At 38.6% G+C, this 18,688-nt stretch overlaps 2 protein-coding genes and 1 long non-coding RNA gene across 3 annotated transcripts; 1 reads left to right on the top strand and 2 right to left on the bottom strand.

Annotated features, from left to right (window-relative positions):
• Window positions 1-219: 219 nt before the first annotated feature.
• LOC134197272 (uncharacterized) lies at window positions 220-3,954 on the bottom strand. Its single transcript, XM_062666561.1, has 7 exons — window positions 3,311-3,954; window positions 2,959-3,027; window positions 2,762-2,852; window positions 2,581-2,700; window positions 972-1,105; window positions 552-696; window positions 220-488 (listed from the first exon to the last, which is right to left on the bottom strand). Exons 1-7 carry the CDS (start codon window positions 3,580-3,582, stop codon window positions 378-380), a joined length of 942 nt encoding a protein of 313 aa, XP_062522545.1. The 5' UTR covers window positions 3,583-3,954; the 3' UTR covers window positions 220-377.
• Window positions 3,955-8,428: 4,474 nt separating this feature from the next.
• Window positions 8,429-9,594, bottom strand: LOC134197674 (G2/M phase-specific E3 ubiquitin-protein ligase-like). Its single transcript, XM_062667020.1, has 4 exons — window positions 9,409-9,594; window positions 8,957-9,317; window positions 8,605-8,834; window positions 8,429-8,551 (listed from the first exon to the last, which is right to left on the bottom strand). The coding sequence occupies exons 1-4, from the start codon at window positions 9,592-9,594 to the stop codon at window positions 8,429-8,431; spliced, it is 900 nt and encodes a 299-aa protein (XP_062523004.1).
• Window positions 9,595-13,996: 4,402 nt separating this feature from the next.
• On the top strand, window positions 13,997-18,264 carry LOC134197480 (uncharacterized). Its single transcript, XR_009972656.1, has 3 exons — window positions 13,997-14,245; window positions 17,489-17,523; window positions 17,599-18,264. It is a non-coding gene; the product is annotated as an uncharacterized LOC134197480 (long non-coding RNA).
• The last annotated feature ends 424 nt before the right edge of the window (window positions 18,265-18,688 follow it).

The raw sequence follows: 18,688 nt of genomic DNA on the forward strand, positions 1-18,688 counted from the left end.
TAATTAATAAGCTGTCATACACTGTAGTCACACAAGCCTACAAAGTGAAAAAAAAGAGTATCTATTTTTTAGTACAACTCAGTAATATAAAAACACTATACATAGTAGTAGCCACTCACCTGAGCTTTTCTGCTTGTGTTGATTTTGTCTGTTTGTCTGTCTGTCTGTCTGTCTGTCTTGACTGTCAATGTAACATATACCACCAAAGCAACAAAGACATATGAATCACCCATATCATTTAAAACTCAAAACAAAATTTCACAAATGTTGCAAGACATACTAATACTACAATATCAAATATGGACATCAATATAAATCTAATACTTTACCATTGACATGCTAATCAGTCTGATAGTAATTGTTCGTTCACTAACGATTCAAGGCTCTTGTCGTAGCTTGGTCTCTAGTCTATATCCACCCTCAGGCTGTAGGACCATCATTACAAATTCTCCATTCTCGAAGTTCCACAATTTATGAAACGTTTCGACCTGTCTCCAACAAAATTGAAATCAACTACGTCTACACCCGTGTTTCTAGCCATCAAATCTAACCTCCCAGTGATAGTAACGCATAAGAAAGAGGCGACAAGTAAGACCGTGTGACACCAGCAAAATGTTCTGCTTGCAGTGACCTTTCTTCATGTCACGATGCAAAGTCTCCAGAAACGAAGAGACACGATCAAACACATCGGCACCACTACAACAAAATAAAGCTGTAAATAACTGAGAACAGTTGTATTTTTAATTATTTTATTTATTTATTTGTTTGCTAATTATTTTATTAATTTCACTATTAATTAATATTTATCTGTTAATTATTTGTTTATTAATAATAAAATTAATTAACCTTAATTTATTTGTTAATTATTTGTTTAGCAATAATAAAATCAAGTAACCTTAATTTATTTGTTATTATTTGTTATGTTAATTTTTTGTTTGTTAATTATTTTATTTGTTAATTTATTTATCTACCTTTCGCCAGTCGGAAATCTAAAATAGAAAGAACCGATGTCTCGTCGCTGTTGAATCACTGTGTCCATTGTGCTTGGATCTTGGTAGTTGCCCCATTCCTGTTCTCTGATACGAGGCTCTTCTGTCCATGTGACCTAGCAAAAGAAACAAGGTCTATTATCGATGCCACATACTGCAAGTCACAAATAAATTTTTAGAATAATTCGATGCATGTAGATTTCAATTTGTGATACAAATTCAATTTTAGCATGCCCACAGTCTTACATTAACATAAATACGTACACATATAAATAAATAAATAAATAAATAAATAAATAAATAACAGAAACAGGAAGTAGATAAACAACAATTAAACTACAAAAACAACAACAAGAAAAGTCGAATAATGTATAACAAAACCAATGTAATAATAAATAATATCAACAAACAAATATCACATTTTTGCAGTTTAGATTTCTTACACAAAAATTTTGTGCCAAATGTTAATTGATATGCTTTTGCAAGATTCGACTAATAGTATGAAAAAAATCTAAGTGTCCCTTTCAACGCTCAAAACACTCAATGTATTTGGATGATTGACATTGCAGTAGATATAACTACAACAATGTAATGCTGCAAATCAGGGCCGCAGCCAGCAGTTTGGAAGTGGTCCGATTGAAAATACCTAAAGACGCACAGACACGCACGCACAGACAGACACAGTGACACATGCACAGACAGACACATAAGGTACGTTTCTTCTTGTGTTACATACATAATCAACTTCTTCAAAACATCAGTACATACAGAGATAATAATCGAACATGCTAGCTCATGAGGAATGCAATTTAGCAGTTGTGGTCCTTCTTGCTTTAGGTTATGGTAATGTACTAGGTATTTGCACTGGACTTCAAAACGAGTCTGTCGGTCATATCTTCGTAGCAGTTCAAATCATAAGAAATTAAGATGATTCAGTTTTGCCTGACTATCCTGCTTTTCAAACCCAACTCTCTAGTAAAACTTTATTTTGAGTTATTACAGTACAACTACAGAAAATGTAAACCTTTTGTGAAAAACTTTATCCAGATCCCTGTAACTGTAAGAATCAAATTGTTACATTTATGGAGAGAAAGATTCTTAGGCTACCGTCAAGTTTACTTGTTCAAGACGAAGTCATGCAGCATGGCTGTTAACCTTGATTCTGTCTACAGTTGACAGCAGTGGCGGTGGTTGACGTCGCAGTTGAGTAACGGTCAAGCATGAAACCAATGGGTCTGTCCAGAGTACATACAGCACAGGGCTAATATTCTTTAGGAAACATAAAGTTCACGGGATGACGAGGCTCATTGGCAGGTAACAGACGTAACATCGTCTGGTTCAACATCTTATCTGCTATTTTAAAACCAGAATGAATGGGTCTGTGAGTGGTATGCGTTCTGACCTGCGGGCTGCAGGCACTTGACATGAAACTGTCCATAGAGTGATTAAATAAAACTGTATTTAATCAGCTATACCCTATTCCGGAAGTATTTGGGAAAGGTCAATTGGTAAAAGTACAAATATTGACCGCACCGACGGCTACGTCCCTACATGCAGGTCATGACATTCCTACCAGTGTAGAACTCCATACCTGTCCTGGTTGAAATGCTCCCTTTGCCGCTTCAAACGTTTGTTTTGAGCGCATGAAAGGTGACACATAGCAAGTAATGCTCTCGTTGCCAATAATTTCACGAATTCTCTTTCCAGCATCCTACAAATAAGCCAATACAGCGGAAACATGATGACATTACAGTATCAATACTTTAACTGACTCTGGACTGTTGTATCCCTCTGTCTGTTAACGACAGCTTGTTATCTGGAACTGTTGCATACAATCTCTTGTCAGTGTTTCCTTCCGATTCTCTATCCCATCATACCGTTTTATTTGAATATGACAACATCATATTGGTTATTTAATTAATTAAGATTTAATCAAAATTTCTATTTACAATGAAAGATGTGAACTAACCCGTGTCTCAGAATAAAAATCTTTTTGGGGTAGAATTCAGAATTGCGTCTCCATTTCTCTTCAACTATCCTATTGACATAATTATATTATTACTGTGTGTGTGTGTGTGTGTGTGTGTGTGTGTGTGTGTGTGTGTGTGTGTGTGTGTGTGTGTGTGTGTGTGTGTGTGTGTGTGTGTGTGTGTGTGTGTGTGTGTGTGTGTGTGTGTGTGTGTGTGTGTGTGTGTGTGTGTGTGTGTGTGTGTGTGTGTGTGTGTGTGTGTGTCTTTATCGTAGTAACTGACTATCCAATTATTTATTCTTTTTATTATCATTAATATTAATATTAATCAATAGTCAATTTCAATCTTCACTTGTCGAACAGTTTGGCGATGTCGACAGCGCTGTTAAGGGTGATCAAATCGTGGCTATTAGTACTGCCTTTTAGCTCTTGAATCTTCTTACAGAGAAGAACTCGGTGGCCAACTTTCCATATCCCCAATTCCTTCAGATGCTCCTCCTGCAGCTCAAGAAGTACTTCTCCGCTGGTTATTTCGTGCGACTTAAAATTTGAAACGTACTCTGACAGCCCCAGTGAGAGAAGCCATCTAGTAATTTCATCAAATGTCCAACTAAGAGTCGCCATAGCTATGCGTAAAGACAGACTGTGGCCTAACGCGCGTTACATCTACTACTTTACAGACAAAGTAGGATTACATTAGGCCTTCGTACTGCCCAATGTCCAGTGGCAGAGGCACTCATTCACGTTGCCAGCCACTCAACAGGAACAGTTCGAGAGCCCTCAGAGACTGCCACCAACCACATAGCACCAATTTATGGTGATTGCGTGGCCGCTGCGGCGACAGACTCATCAGGCAGGGTTCCAAACGAACGTCGTCATGACGTCCGAACGAAGAAAGCGAAGTAAGCGTTAGTATCTGAAGACAGAGAATCGACGAAGTAAGCGCATTCGAGACCACGAAAGCACCTGGTTCCAGTCCATGGCAATCAACCACAACCAGAAGACAGACTGCAGTGCTCTGACTGCTACAGTGCAAGCGCTGCGTATATGTAGGCTTCAAAGTGCTGATATTGCATGACATTATATGCCCAGAATAGCTGCAGCGATTACACCATGTCCTGAAACGATGATGTCATTTTCCAAAATAAGACCGCACTGCACGCGCACACACAAACTGGGCATGCACTCCGCACACCGAGGCTCATCGATCACACGTGCCATCATGCGTGAGACTCACGCATTAGATCTCTCATCTCACGCATTCTGCGTTCCCTACGCGTGACTAGCTGGGCACAGGATTGTATGAGATATTTTCAAATATCATGGTACGCGCGTGTGCAGTACAGGATCAGGGTCTTGCCAGTCATTATACACTACAGTGTACTGTACTGTACTGTACACTAGTAAGACATTCTGCACTTAGATTATGAAATATGAATTACACCAGATAAAGGTAAAGCGTGTCGAAACAATTAGATTAAAATTTGAGTAGATACAGTCACTATGAATGAATGAATGATATCTAGATTTCTGTCGCACTTAAAGATTTCAGTTGTCTCACGCATTTGAATTTTCCAAATGTTGCCAGGTAGACAATAGAGTCCTACATTTATTTTTAGTTGTTCTCTAACTATGTAAATCTCCACTCAACATAAAAAAGAGACCGACGCGTAATGCAATCTCAATCCATGCTAATATCATCATACCAGATCTCCTCCTCAAAATCGCACACCGACTTCGAATTCGTTGTCGACTAGACTCGTGCCCAGTCCTCCTCCGCGCTAGGTTGCTGACACCACGTGCGCTAGCTGTCACGTGTGTATAGGTCCATGTGGTTTCACACGTGTGGTTGGCCTAAGCACGGAGGAGGACTGGGACCATGCTTCGTCACGTGACAAACATGTTTGTAACGTGACCGAAATGGCGTGACATGATTGGTAGATACTAATTCTATTTAGCATGATAGTTTCCGTAGGAGGGCTTTTGTAATGCATGATTACACAATTAGAAAGACTAAGTACACAACAATTATAGAGCCACTAAGCCATTACGTGCCGATAACTTGTTGATGTCGTCGTTGTCCGTGAGAGTGCGACCAGAGAAGGACTTTCGAGAAGAGCGGTCTCAATGGTAAGTGCAAGTCCATTCGCGCGCGCCTAGACCTTCTAGATACCTGTCGAGCCACACGAGTACGTGAAGGTAAAGCCTCTTTTTCAAAAGGCTGCGACGGGTCCTGATCCCTGTGTCTGCCAGAGCATCGCGTTCAGGCGTCCCTGTTAGTTACGTCTAGCAGATTTTGTTGGACCAATTTTAAGCTAATATCAGTCACGTCGAGGTGGCTCGTAAGCTTTCCCGGAAGCTCGCCACAGGATGGACCATGCCACCAGAACATACGTCTACGTTGGTATTGCCTTCGCACCAGTCTCTGTTGGAGTTATAGCACATTCTACTGACGTTTCAGACTTGCAGAATCACCCCTCGCCTTATGCAAGTAAGGTACGCACTGCGTACAAGAGGTGTGCACGTGCAGAGTGCCTGTTTGACCTGTAGATGTCACAAGGAGAAATCGACAAGATTCGAATCAAGCAAGTGGGACTTGTCCAACTCCAGCGAAGCAACGTGTCTCAAGAGATTATGCGGAGACGCCAATCAATTGGCAATTAGTAGAAACGACTCTGTCGAGATAGATCGAACGTTTGCGGGAGTCCGACTGCTGTTCTCTTGGTCGAGGGCCTGTTTCGTGGCAAGATTTACGCCGTTTCTCCGTGAAAGACATCGAAGACACGATGCGTCGTCAAAGCCCTCATTTGTTTGGCATCTTGCAAGCGCTGGTCAAAGGGAAAGCCAACGAGGAGGCTGACAGCACACGCCTGCAGGCTCTCATCACCGGCACCGTGGCACTGAAGTTCTGAGATCGCCAAAGCAGCGGGATTGCACTCCTAACAGCCTACATGCTTGTTTGCTCGCGGTACAGGAAAACAAGCAATTACAGACCTCAACCATCTTGGTGTCTCACAATCATATCAACAGGTTTAGCGACGTCTAGCTAAAGAACTTGGCGAATGATTACCAGGATGTACAGCAGCTCACGAAAGAGACACACATCTGGGTGTATGACAATCTGAATTTGTATTTAGATTTAGATCTGCTTTAGATTTGTGAGGGTAGTCAAATGTACGAAATATGTCCGTCGTGGGCTGCGTTATCCTACTCTAGACTCTGCTAGCCGGCGCAGTTTTACGAAGAGGATCGTGCATGTGCATGATGGCGTTGATTTGTGAGGCCAGGCGACTGACCGGTTGTAGGCAGGCTCTTGCTAATCTACCACCTTCTGTGTCGTTTAGCAGAGTCTTAGCAGCGTATTAGAAATCTTAGCTGAGACCAGCGGGCTGAGCTAAATAACTTAATTAGACTCAAAGGATGTCACATGACGAAGCTTGGTCCCAGTCCTCCTCCGTGCTTAGGCCAACCACACGTGTGAAACCACATGGACGTATACACACGTGACAGCTAGCGCACGTGGTGTAAGCAACCTAGCGCGGAGGAGGACTGTATGGCGTGCCATTTGTGTCAAAATTAGACAATGAGATGAGGCGATGAGACAATGAGATGAGGCGATGAGACAATGAGATGAGGCGATGAGACAATGAGATGAGGCGATGAGACCATGCGATGAGGCGATGAGACCATGCGATGAGACCATGCGATGAGACCATGCGATGAAACTGCAATATGAGACTGCACTATGAGACCGCAATATGAGACGGCAATATGAGACGGCATCAATATGAGATTACCGCAGATTACCGCATGCCGCTACTACACAGCTGTATGGGACTGGGGAGACTGCATTACATAATTATATTTTATCTACTACAGAGAATCTAGTTTTTGAAGATTTTTTCACCCGTTTTCTTGTGTGATTGCATCAAGGCTGCGTTTTTGAGCTCCACAAAACCAATTGAAGTGCCTACTCTCCCACTTTTCTAAATCTAGACAACACATGCAGTATGTAGTCTTTGGTATCCGGTTGGAGAGTTACAACATGTCCTATATATCTTGTACGAGCTAGACACTCGCTGCAAGTCACTCTATTTCTAGACTACAATTGATTGTCGAAACACATCTAGATGGAGACCTCGTGTAATTGCCTCTCAGGAAATCCCCTTACACGTGTAGAACACCTAGTAGATCGACTCCTTCCCTATTAAAACCTATAATCTCTGACACAACTTCACGGATTTGCGTACAATGATAGTCAGCGTGCACACATGTATACATATATACTTACGTCGTCTACTTCTTATGTGCATATAGATGGTGGATTTTTCATGATGCACTCAGGTCAACTAGTAATTTTGGGTGTAGTCAACGACATCGAATCTGCATTGAGAAGCTACGAGTGCAAAACAACAGCAAAACAACACGAGAGCGCAAACTCTGAAATGAAGATAGGAAAATGAATTTTAAAAAATGCAAATAGAAAAAAATGCTATTTAAAAATAAAACGTAAGTATTGTAGTAACATTTCAAATTTAATTTTTTAATTTTAAAATACTATTATTAGCATTAAATTAATTGAATATTGCAATGAGAAGAGTCAATGAGACAATGAGACCAGGCGATGAAATGAGACTGCAATATGGGATTACTAGAAGAGGTCATGCAGCTACATCGTTTATATTTTTCTACAAAAATTTATTTTTAAAAAGTCTAATTACAATTACAATTATTCTTTTCAATAATTATAATTATAAGAGATAATGATAATTAGATTTCTACGCTTGTGTGTTTGCTTTAGAAACCAAGCGAGTACCTATACGCCCACGGTTTTAGACTACGCACAAGTGGCTAAAACATGCTGTATCTTGACACTCGCTGCAGCTTATTCTATTTCCTTAGAATCGCGCGTACGTATGTCTAAATTATTGCCTCTCGGGAAATCCCCTTAATGTGTCACAGAATACGTTAGCTAATATAGGAACGCTTTCTACATGCTAATAACCACAGTCGTCCTATTCCCAAAATGAACCTAGACGTATAATCTCACGGATTTTCACACCCTAGTCAGCGTTCACACTCTTCGTTGTCTGAGCATGCGATGTCTGCTGTTTCTCACTCACCGTATTTGAGTCTTCGGCTAACTAAAAATTGTGATCCGCCTGCGAATTAACTCTTTCCCAATTTTGGGTCTGGAAGTGCGCGAAATCTAGAGTGTCGTACAGATGACAGGCGAAATTTACATGTGAACGCTAACTAGACCCGGCTGCCCATCGCCAAACAGTGTAAGTGCACATGCATCGAGTCTCAAATAACTTTGTGATGACATTCTAATCGTCACAGGGAGCGATGTTGAAAACCATATAATTTTATAGTACATCAATTTCAATGTCAGCTAGTCACGTACCTCTTAAAATCAACCTTTATTATCTAGATATTTCTGTAGTCTAGCACAACCATAGATTAACTATCAAGCATCGAAAGGTAACAGAAACTTTAAACTAGTGCAAAATTCAAAAAGGGTCTTGTTAGACAATTCCTTATTGTATTCTAACACAATAATCATAGAACCAAACATGCATCTACTAAAAGCCTAGTCAAATCTAGCAAAGAAAATAGTGCAAAATTTATGTGTCATATTTATACAATTCCAAAACCCATTGATTGAAGTTCGGTGGCTGTTCTGGGAGCGTCAGAAAACTCGTCATATAAGGTGCAGTTAATAGGGAGCTCCAATATCTTTGCACACGTCGAGCAGTTTGAATAACGTGACCGGATACTCGAAACTGTGATGCTATCCGGCATCTGGAATCCCATCGGAGGGACTGCTGACACTCCACTGACAAACTGCAGCAGCAAACGAAGGTGTTTCTCATCTGTTTCAACAAAAACCGGGTAAAATAGTAGATGCATATTTATACAGTTAACCTAGCTAGCTAGACTAAAAAGGCCAAGTAATCATGCAGTTGCGTCAATGATTAAAAAGTATGCTACATACCTGCTTCTAAGACGTACCGCCGAAAGTAATCCTTCAAATGTTGAGGTAACGTATTTTCATACGTCACAAGCTTAAGAAATTCAGAAGCTACGAGTGGCACTTGACCTTCGTTTGTAAATAGGCTCGACATTACTTTCCCATGCTCCTTTACCATCGTGCAGATTTCAGGTCCGAGTCCTGCTATGACTTGATCGATTTCTGAACGTCTGCTCAAAATTATCTCATGCACAAGCAGGCTGCGAACAGCTTCTCCATGATTTTCTTTAGTAAGTCGGTAAGGATAGCCAGCTGCAATAACAGAATCTTGTAACACCGTTACATGAGTTTCAAATTCTTCATTTGAAATGTCTTGTCTTCCAATCTAATAAGCAATACATTAGATATCAACTTGTAATACAATAAACAATTAATAAATAAAATAAACAATTATTAAATTTAGAAATTGTTATTACCTGCTTAGCAGAGTGAGCGACAGCTGAGTCTGGAATGTCATCAGGCGTTGCAAGAGCATACACATCATCTAGGTCTCGAGTTTGTAAATATGCATAAAACGCACTCGAGAACATGGGAAAGCCCGGTCCTCCTTGAACAATAGACGCTGCAATCATATTGCCAGCAAACTTGAACATTCCTCCCATGAGAGCGTCGATGTTGTGAATTGGCAGTATATGACCAGCCTTACCCTCGAAGAGACGAAAAGGAGTATCCGGAGCAATTAAGCTACGCAAAAGCAGCGTAAAAAACTCTCGCCTTGGGCCTCCTCCATCAACAGCTGGTTCGTTCTCAAAACGAACTCTAAATGTGCTTCGTATGTCAAACTTCTTGCTTTTAAAAAAAGCGACTGTGTCAGTTAGTATGCTGTCTCTTGCGACAGCTATTCTTGTTGCTGGCAAAGTACCGAGATCGGGGCAATAGCTTTCCAAGAGATCAGACAAATCACCCACTTCATCGGTGTAGACTGTTTGTGCTGTTGGGCTCTGTATGCATAGAAAGATCAATACGTTCTATCTTAGAAATTTAGTGTTGAGTTTACCTGTGGAATAAGTCCATCCAGCACAGCTTCTACAGCGCTCTCAACGGTAGAAAAATCGTGAATCGCTCTTTTCAGAAACGATTCAGTCCTATCTGGAAATACTTGACGTAGTTCTCTAACTTGAGACATCACAAAAATTTCTAAATATGTAATTGTATTGCTCATTTTGAAGTCTGAATATATTTGTAGTAAATTAATATACCTGATGATGGGCTTGGTGACTCAACACGCGTACGAGAGGCAGTGGGTGTCAACTGCAACAGAAAAACAATACCTTTGCAAATGTAGTCACCAAACATACGATATAACTCTCACTCGTGGAGATTGAGGTGGTTCGTTTTCTACTGTTTCAGAAGAACTAGAACAGCATCTCAAGTGCTCTCGAAGTGATACCCGAACAATGTCAGCACCGCACGTATCGCATGTAATAGTCGGTTCCTGCTCTTCACCTAGATTCTATAACAAATTAGCAAAAACAAATATTGTAATAAGTTATATACTAATTTAAACAGTCAGAATTAAATAGAACTTAACGTACTGTTGGTCTTTGTGATGTATCCGTTAGGGGTAAAGAATGCTTTATTGGTCTGAGATACAATTTCGCCTGGTTCAAGGCAGCCTTGACATTTCTTGCGTTTAGGATACCATTTGCTGTACGCAGGACTTCGAGAGTTCTCCGACTTGTAAGACGCATCATTTCCTAGCCTGCTCTTTCCAGGGGTGAAAACGTCTGAACAATTGCATTGTGGACTTCCAGAGCATCGTCATCGTGGCCAACGGAAATGTCTTGCTCTCCTAGCCCTGCCAATGATAGCTTCAGCTTAGTTTCGCGAGATGGAGGAATGCTTTGCTGGTGATCCGATAAACAAATTGCATGGATTGTAATCATTTGCCTTTTGGTTGAGCGACCGTAGGCATGACTTGTCGTTGTTTGTGATGAACGACTGGAACTGCCGTGTCGACCGCTAGGTCTAGAACTATGTCGACGACTGTGACCAGAAGATCGACCAAACAATCTTCTTTGTTCTGCTGCCAAAGCTGTCGACCTCATGAAAGCCACGTTGTCGCTGTCTAGTCGTTCTCTAGATGATGACGATTCTCTAGGTTGTTGAGAGGGTGTTTCTGGAGATCGAGAATCCTCTGTTTGCCTACAGCTCATCTGTTGTGCCACTCGATCTAATTCTATCATTGCATTCTGTAGCATACGTCTAGCATTGCTGAATTCACTTCCTGATTTTCTGCTCGACTCAGACATCTCAAAGCAGAAAGTAACTTCCTCTGGTACCAACCAAGAGCTCAACTGAGCAATACGTGAGAGAGTTGAATTATTTATACCAGTAATGCTATGTCATGTTTTGGATAGGTTGCAAACTTTAGATTCTTTCTCATCTGACGATTGCATGTTGCTTAGTACGATTATGACTCAAACATCAAACTTTCTCAAGTAAAGAATTTACTGAGGCTACGTTCAGACAGTTTCTACAACAGTGGAAATTCTTTCTCATCAGATGATTTCAAAACAATAAACTTTGACACTCTGAGATAGTGCTAAATGATTGTTTGGTACCACACAAACATCAAACTTTCTCAAATGAAAAATGCACCGAGGTTACGTTCAGACTGTTTCTACACTAGTCAAAATACTTTCTCATCTGATGATTCCACTAAACATCCAAACAATAAATTTTGACACTTTGTGATAGGGCAGCTAGTGTTAGACAATCGCTTGGCATGGCACAAACATCAAACTTTCTCAAGTGAAGAATAAACTGAGGCTAGGCGAGTGCATATGTCAGTGATGACGCTTGACCAATTGTGGCTCTAAATGCAATGCCTCTAGTAGAGGGCGGGATTTGCATGTCAAATGGAGGAAGTAGCTCGCCATAAAACATTAACATATGGCCCCTCCTACTCACGTGCTTTCGAAATCATGTCCGTTTCCTCGCTTGTGTACATGTACGTGTGCTCAGGATTTTGAGATCAAACTCTAATTAACCATGCTTGAATGTACTTAGCGAACACTAACGACGTCAAAGCCATGCACACTAGAAAGGTTGCAGGATGCGAATATGCTCGCCTGTCGATCAACATTAAAAACAAAAATAAAATAAGAATGACAAATATTAGAAACTTAGATATCGCCTAGGCTAAAATTTAGTGTCCTATCACCATGCATGCACTGACTGGCCTGTCTTATTTTAGCGTTTTCACACTAGGGTTAGGTTAACTACTGGATGTCTGAAACACAATACTTAATTGGTTTGGGGTTACGACCTGCCATTATCGTGAACCCGTACGTCTGTGTTTAAGAGGTGTGGTCTATAATGATCGACTCTACTGTGTGTTGACTGTAGATAGTTGCTTGGAGTCTTTCCAAATCGAATAGGCGTCAACTTCCCAGTGCAGGCTAGACGTTGATCTCGTTGACTATAGATGCCGTAAGCGTGCCTCCATGCAACAGGCTTCCCTTGTCGCCCCAAGGAACAGCTCATGCTTGGGCGTGACGGTTGATGAGAGCTAGGTGCAAGTGCTTACCGATTTGTTGTTAGATGTCGGTCGCGTGGCTTTCTCGTCCGTCTCTTACGAATAAGTTAGTTGCATTACATTGCATGCGTGCCAGAGGCGTGGCTGGGCGTGGCTAAGCTAGACACAACTCTCGTCTTTCAATAGAATTGAATATTGAAGTCACCGGCGACCGTCTGCGCGGTGTCATTATGCTGTTTATGAGCTATGGCTCACGCTAGCAACTTTCTATTTACATTTAGTGTACGGAGAAAGAAAATTGCATCAGAGGCTATATTTTAATATTCATATTTTACGAAAATTGGACGGATGGAAAGATTGAATCTATTTGCAAAGTAAATGAATATTGAAATAACAATTGGTCTTCAATCAATTTCTATTTTCAATGTAATGGAATATTGTAAGAGCAAGCAACCCCAGTCAATTTTTAATTTGACATTTCATTTCAATTTGTCTCAAAAATTAAAAATGGAATGGACGAATTGGCCACGCAAATTCAAAATTAATTTAATTTTTAAATTATAATAAATATTGAATTTAACATTGAAAATTGAACTAACGTGCTTGTAATTTCAATATTCCATTGCATTGAAAAAGGAAATTGGTTAAAAACTAAGAGTGTTTTCAATATTCATTTTAATCCGCAAATAATTATAGTCCGTCGATCAATCAAATTTTAATTTTCAATAGAATTGACTAGTGAAATTGCAAGCAACTTCTAGGCTATTTTCAATTTCTAATTCAATATTCAATTGTTGCCGGAAATTGAAAAAATGGATGGACGAAATGGTCACGCACCGTCACGCACCCCCGCTGCATACTGCCGACGACGAAGAAGTAACAAGAGCACAGTTTGGAGGATGTAATGCTGCTAGAAACAGGGCGTCAACAACAAGAATCTCGCGCGTGCAAGATGACCGATGACCGATGACGTCATTTTCGTCGCTATCGCAGTGCTATAGCACAGAGTACCAAACTGTTATGTCGTTTGTCATGCGGAGTATTCTAACTCTGTTGTCAGACGCCATGTCTAGAGATTCCTGCTCAAACAATGGATCACGATAACGTGCTAGGTTGACAAACCAGGTAATCAAACCCAGTCCAGTCTGAACACAGGTTTGTACTGTACGCTACCTCGTATCACGCAAATCAAAACATAACACACCATGTTTTGGAAACCATAGTGTGAACACACCTACTTTAGTGCTAACCAAGAATATGACACCAAAATACTCTCAGGAGGTCTGCAACACAGTAGTTATCTATAATTAAGTTTGCTAACCAAGGTCGCTAACCTACGGAAGCCGACAGGTGCGCATTTATATCAACGCGCACTTCTCGGCCACTGCTGTCGGCCGAAAGGTGCGCGTTGATATAAACAATCTCAAAAGGCAGCGCGCGCTACTTAATTATAACGCACTTTAAAATTTGTGTTGTTTAATATCAAATTAACATTTATACACATTATAACGTGCGTTATTTCATATTCGATAGTCGCGTTACAGCCCTAGATTCTTGTTGTATTCTAAATGACGGAAGTGTGGAACGTGCGTGCGCTCTTCGATCAGTAACTGCAATGCTTGTTTCAAAGGGGTCCCCGTTTTGGGATCGTTGTCTACTACAAGTCGTGCGAACGGCACGAATCGACTTTCCAGGGCACTGGATACGAGTAATGGGTTTCTGAGGCCATACTCTTACGATGTGACGATTGCTCGTGCGTTGAAAGCATTTTGGTATGTTTATATAATTAATTAATTGATTGATTGATTTTTTATAATAATTAACAAACCTACACACAGTTGTACAGGCTGATTGCTGTTTTCAGTAATTATGTTATTGTAATTGTAGAGTTTTATTGATTTATACTTTGCACAAATTTCCAAAAGATATTTTCAAATTAATATACCCAGCTGAAGAAGGACCTTGGATTGAAACATTGTGTGAATTCATGTTATTTCATTATGCTGTGTATGAAAGCTCTACAATAACCGATATATCATCATATCATATATGTGCATGCACGTGTGGGTGTGTGGTTATCTGTGGGTGTATATACAGAGAGTACGAGAGAGTGGATCTGGGCATGCACATCCCTTATTCACTTTAATCTATTCCACGTGCAGGTTTCTCTTTTGTGTAATCTAATCAAAGCCTTTCATACTGGTATGATGGCTTGTGTTGTCGAGGATGGGTCAAAGTCAGAAATGTTTGCAGTAAACAACGGAGTGAAACAGGGCTGCGTTCTAGCACCTACTCTTTTTAGCATTTTGTTTTCCGTGGTTTTAAATGATGCCTTCAAGAACATCCGAGAGGGTGTTTGAGTTGAGTTTAGAACTACTGGAGGTGTATTCAATCTCAGGCGCTTACAAGCCAAAACAAAGGTTTCTAAGAGTCTACTGAGAGAACTCTTGTTTGCTGACGATTGCGCATTAGTTGGTCACACATATGAAGACATTCAACACATTGTCAACTGTTTAGACAGATCAACTAAACGTTTTGGCTTGAGTATCAGCTTGAAAAAGACAGAAGTGCTTTTTCAACCACGTCCAGGCTCAAACTATAACCCTCCTCCAGTTATGATTGGTGATCACCCATTGTCTTATGTCAGCAATTTCAAGTATTTGAGTAGTTTCCTTTCGAATAATGCAACTGTTGATGCAGATGTCTCTCATAGGATATCAAAGGCCAGTGCTGCTTTTGGTAAATTGTACAACAGACTCTGGCAAAGGCATGAAATCAAACTGACCACGAAGGTTGCAGTTTACAAAGCAGTAGTCTTATCAGTTCTATTGTACGGATGCGAGTCATGGACCCTTCTTCGTCGTAACCTCAAAAGTTTGGAGAGTTTTCATCTGCGATGTCTTCGCCGCATATGTGGAATCCAGTGGACTGACTATATACCCAACACAGAAGTGTTATCTCGTTTTAACATCAGTGGCATTGAATCTTTTGTTATGAAATGCCAATTTCGCTGGGCTGGTCACATGTCTCGAATGCCTAATGATAGAATTCCCAAACAACTCCTTTTTGGTCAACTGGAACAGGGCCATCGTCATCAAGGTGGTCCTAAATTACGTTATAAAGATTCTATCAAGGCTAATATGAAATCTTGTGGGATTGACTTCCTGCATTTTGAGAAACTATCCAGTGATAGAACAAACTGGAGATCTCTCTGCCATTCATCACTCCAACAGTTTGAAGAAAATCGCATTAGACATCTTCAAGCTCAACGTCAGAAACGGAAAGAACAAATTGTTCCTACCAACAAATCATTTGTTTGTCAATCTTGTGGAAAGGAATGCCGTTCAAAAGCAGGTGTTAAATCCCACCAGAGACACAGAGGACACTAAAGAGAGTCATCACTGTTATCAGTGGACATGCCATCATATACAGTATATTATACAGTATATTATGCAGTATATTATACAGTATATTATACAGTATATTATACAGTATATTATGCAGTATATTATACAGTATATATACAGTATATTGTACAGTATATTATACAGTATATTATACAGTATATATATATACAGTATATTGTACAGTATATTATACAGTATATTATACAGTATATATACAGTATATTGTACAGTATATTATACAGTATATTATACAGTATATATATACAGTAAATTGTACAGTATATTATACAGTATATTATACAGTATATATACAGTATATTGTACAGTATATTATACAGTATATTATGTAGTATATATACAGTATATATACACTATATTATACAGTATATTATACAGTATATTATACAGCATATTATACAGTATATATACAGTATATTATACAGTAGATTATACAGTATATTATACAGTATATTATACAGTATATTATACAGTATATATACAGTATATTGTACAGTATATTATGCAGTATATTATACAGTATATATACAGTATATTGTACAGTATATTATACAGTATATTATACAGTATATATACAGTATATTGTACAGTATATTATACAGTATATTATACAGTATATATACAGTATATTGTACAGTATATTATACAGTATATTATATAGTATATTATACAGTATATATACAATATATTATACAGTATATTATCCAGTATATATACAGTTTATTATACAGTATATATACAGTATATTATACAGTATATTATACAGTATATATACAGTATATTGTACAGTATATTATACAGTATATTATACACTATATTATACAGCATATTATAATATTATACAGTATATTATACAGTATATTATACAGTATATTATACAGTCTATTATACAGTATATATACAGTATATTATACAGTATATTATACAGTATATTATAGTCTATTATACAGTATATATACAGTATATTATACAGTATATTATACAGTATGTTATGCAGTATGTTATACAGTATATTATACAGTATGTTATACAGTTTTTTATACAGTATATTATACAGTATATTACACAGTATATTACACAGTATATTATACAGTATGTTATACAGTATATATACAGTATATATACAGTATATTATACAGGATATTATACAGGATATTATACAGTATATTATACAGTGTATTATACAGTATATGTTCGGATGGAGCATCTACAGTACCGGCAATAAGTAACCTAACATTTTTATCGTATGCGTATCCTATGGTATCGTATTGCATATCATATATCGTACCATCTGGTATCTTATCTTAATTGTATCATATATCATATTGCGTATCGTATATCCCATGGATGGTATCTTATCTTAATTGTATGGTATCATCTTTTATCTTATCCTATCCTACATGGTATCTTTTATGGTATAGTATGATATCCTATGGTATCCTATCGTATCGTATCGTATCGTATCGCTGTCAGCTTACTTATTGCCGGTACTGTATCTAGAACAGTATGAACAATTTTTAGTTAATTAACTAATTAATAATGTAATTACAGTCTGTCAAAAATATATTGTGTCTAATAATAGTTTTATAGGTCTAAGGTGTTTGCACAGTTTACAGCAGGAAATGGTATTATTCACGTTCAGATTTTCTTAATTAATTTGCTTATTTTCTTATCATCTGATCTCTATGAATGGTTTCTAGTGGTTGGTGGAAATTATGAGCTGTTAAGAATTTGGTGTTCAAGTTTTTGTAAGAGAGGATGTTGGAGTTGTGACTGGCTCAAGCACTCATTTTGTGTCGAACAACGCTCGTCTCGAGGGTTATGCTAACATATCTCATCAGCTGATCTAGATCTATTATACCTATAAATCCATCAAATGCACGGCTACAGAGGAAGCAAAGACAAGATTTGATTAGGATGGGTTACTGTCATGGAAAGTAGAATGTTGATTTGGATAGTCAGGTTACATTTGCAACCTTTGAGTGGGAAGTCTATAGGTAATGGGAGTAATTGCAGCTCTCACAGAGGTATTTTTGCAACACCACAGTTAGGAGAAATATGGATTAATAAAGATCAATTATGGCAGTATTGGCTGCAGAAAATAACTGCAAACTACCAAAAAGGACAACTGCAACTACTGTGAATGGTTCTATAGCAGACAATCAAGACTACCAAATCAGACTGGATTTCTATTCAAGCACTGCATGTTTTTGATTCTGCTTGTAGATTATTTTTACTGCTTGAGATGGTTTATTTTGTGTGATATGGATATGTTTAGTCTATACTCTTCAATTTTACAAGCGTTTGTTGAATGTGTCAGCAGCAACTTGTTATCAACGATATTCATGAATGTTGTAAGAAATATACTGTACAAATACTTTACAATAAGTAAGAATTCCTACAATGCTTCATTTAGGATGTGAATTGCATGCAAGTTATACTATTTTTAGAATTCACTATTGTTTATATTAATATTTGGTAACGTGCGTTATTCAGAATGGGGGTGGACAAGTCTGGAAGATCTCTTTTCTCCTCCCCTTTGCATTGTTTGGTGGTGATAACAAAGAGATCTTCCAGACTTGTATTGTCTACCCGCCATTCTGAATAACGCACGTTACCAAATATTAATATAAACAATATGACATTCTAAAAATAGTATTAATAATAATATGCACAACACACGTTGATAAACATGCGCAATTGAGTGTAAATGAAATATATTGAAATGGTTTTCACACAACTCCACAACCAAAAAGTCAAAAATGCAAGTTATCAACATGCAAGCTATGA

This window comes from Corticium candelabrum, chromosome 22 (genome assembly GCF_963422355.1).
Source record: "Corticium candelabrum chromosome 22, ooCorCand1.1, whole genome shotgun sequence".
NCBI lineage: Eukaryota > Metazoa > Porifera > Homoscleromorpha > Homosclerophorida > Plakinidae > Corticium > Corticium candelabrum.

Excerpts from the sequence above, each read along its gene's own strand:
- LOC134197272 (XM_062666561.1), bottom strand. The coding sequence starts at position 3,582 with ATGGCGACTCTTAGTTGGACATTTGATGAAATTACTAGATGGCTTCTC. Across the intron at positions 3,028-3,310 it reads ATCGCCAAACTGTTCGACAA|GATAGTTGAAGAGAAATGGA; the intron begins GTGAAGATTGAA and ends TTATGTCAATAG. Across the intron at positions 697-971 it reads AGATTTCCGACTGGCGAAAG|TGGTGCCGATGTGTTTGATC; the intron begins GTAGATAAATAA and ends ATTTTGTTGTAG.
- LOC134197674 (XM_062667020.1), bottom strand. The coding sequence starts at position 9,594 with ATGGGAGGAATGTTCAAGTTTGCTGGCAATATGATTGCAGCGTCTATT. Across the intron at positions 8,835-8,956 it reads GCGGTACGTCTTAGAAGCAG|ATGAGAAACACCTTCGTTTG; the intron begins GTATGTAGCATA and ends TTGTTGAAACAG. Across the intron at positions 8,552-8,604 it reads AATCAATGGGTTTTGGAATT|GCTTTTAGTAGATGCATGTT; the intron begins GTATAAATATGA and ends AGATTTGACTAG.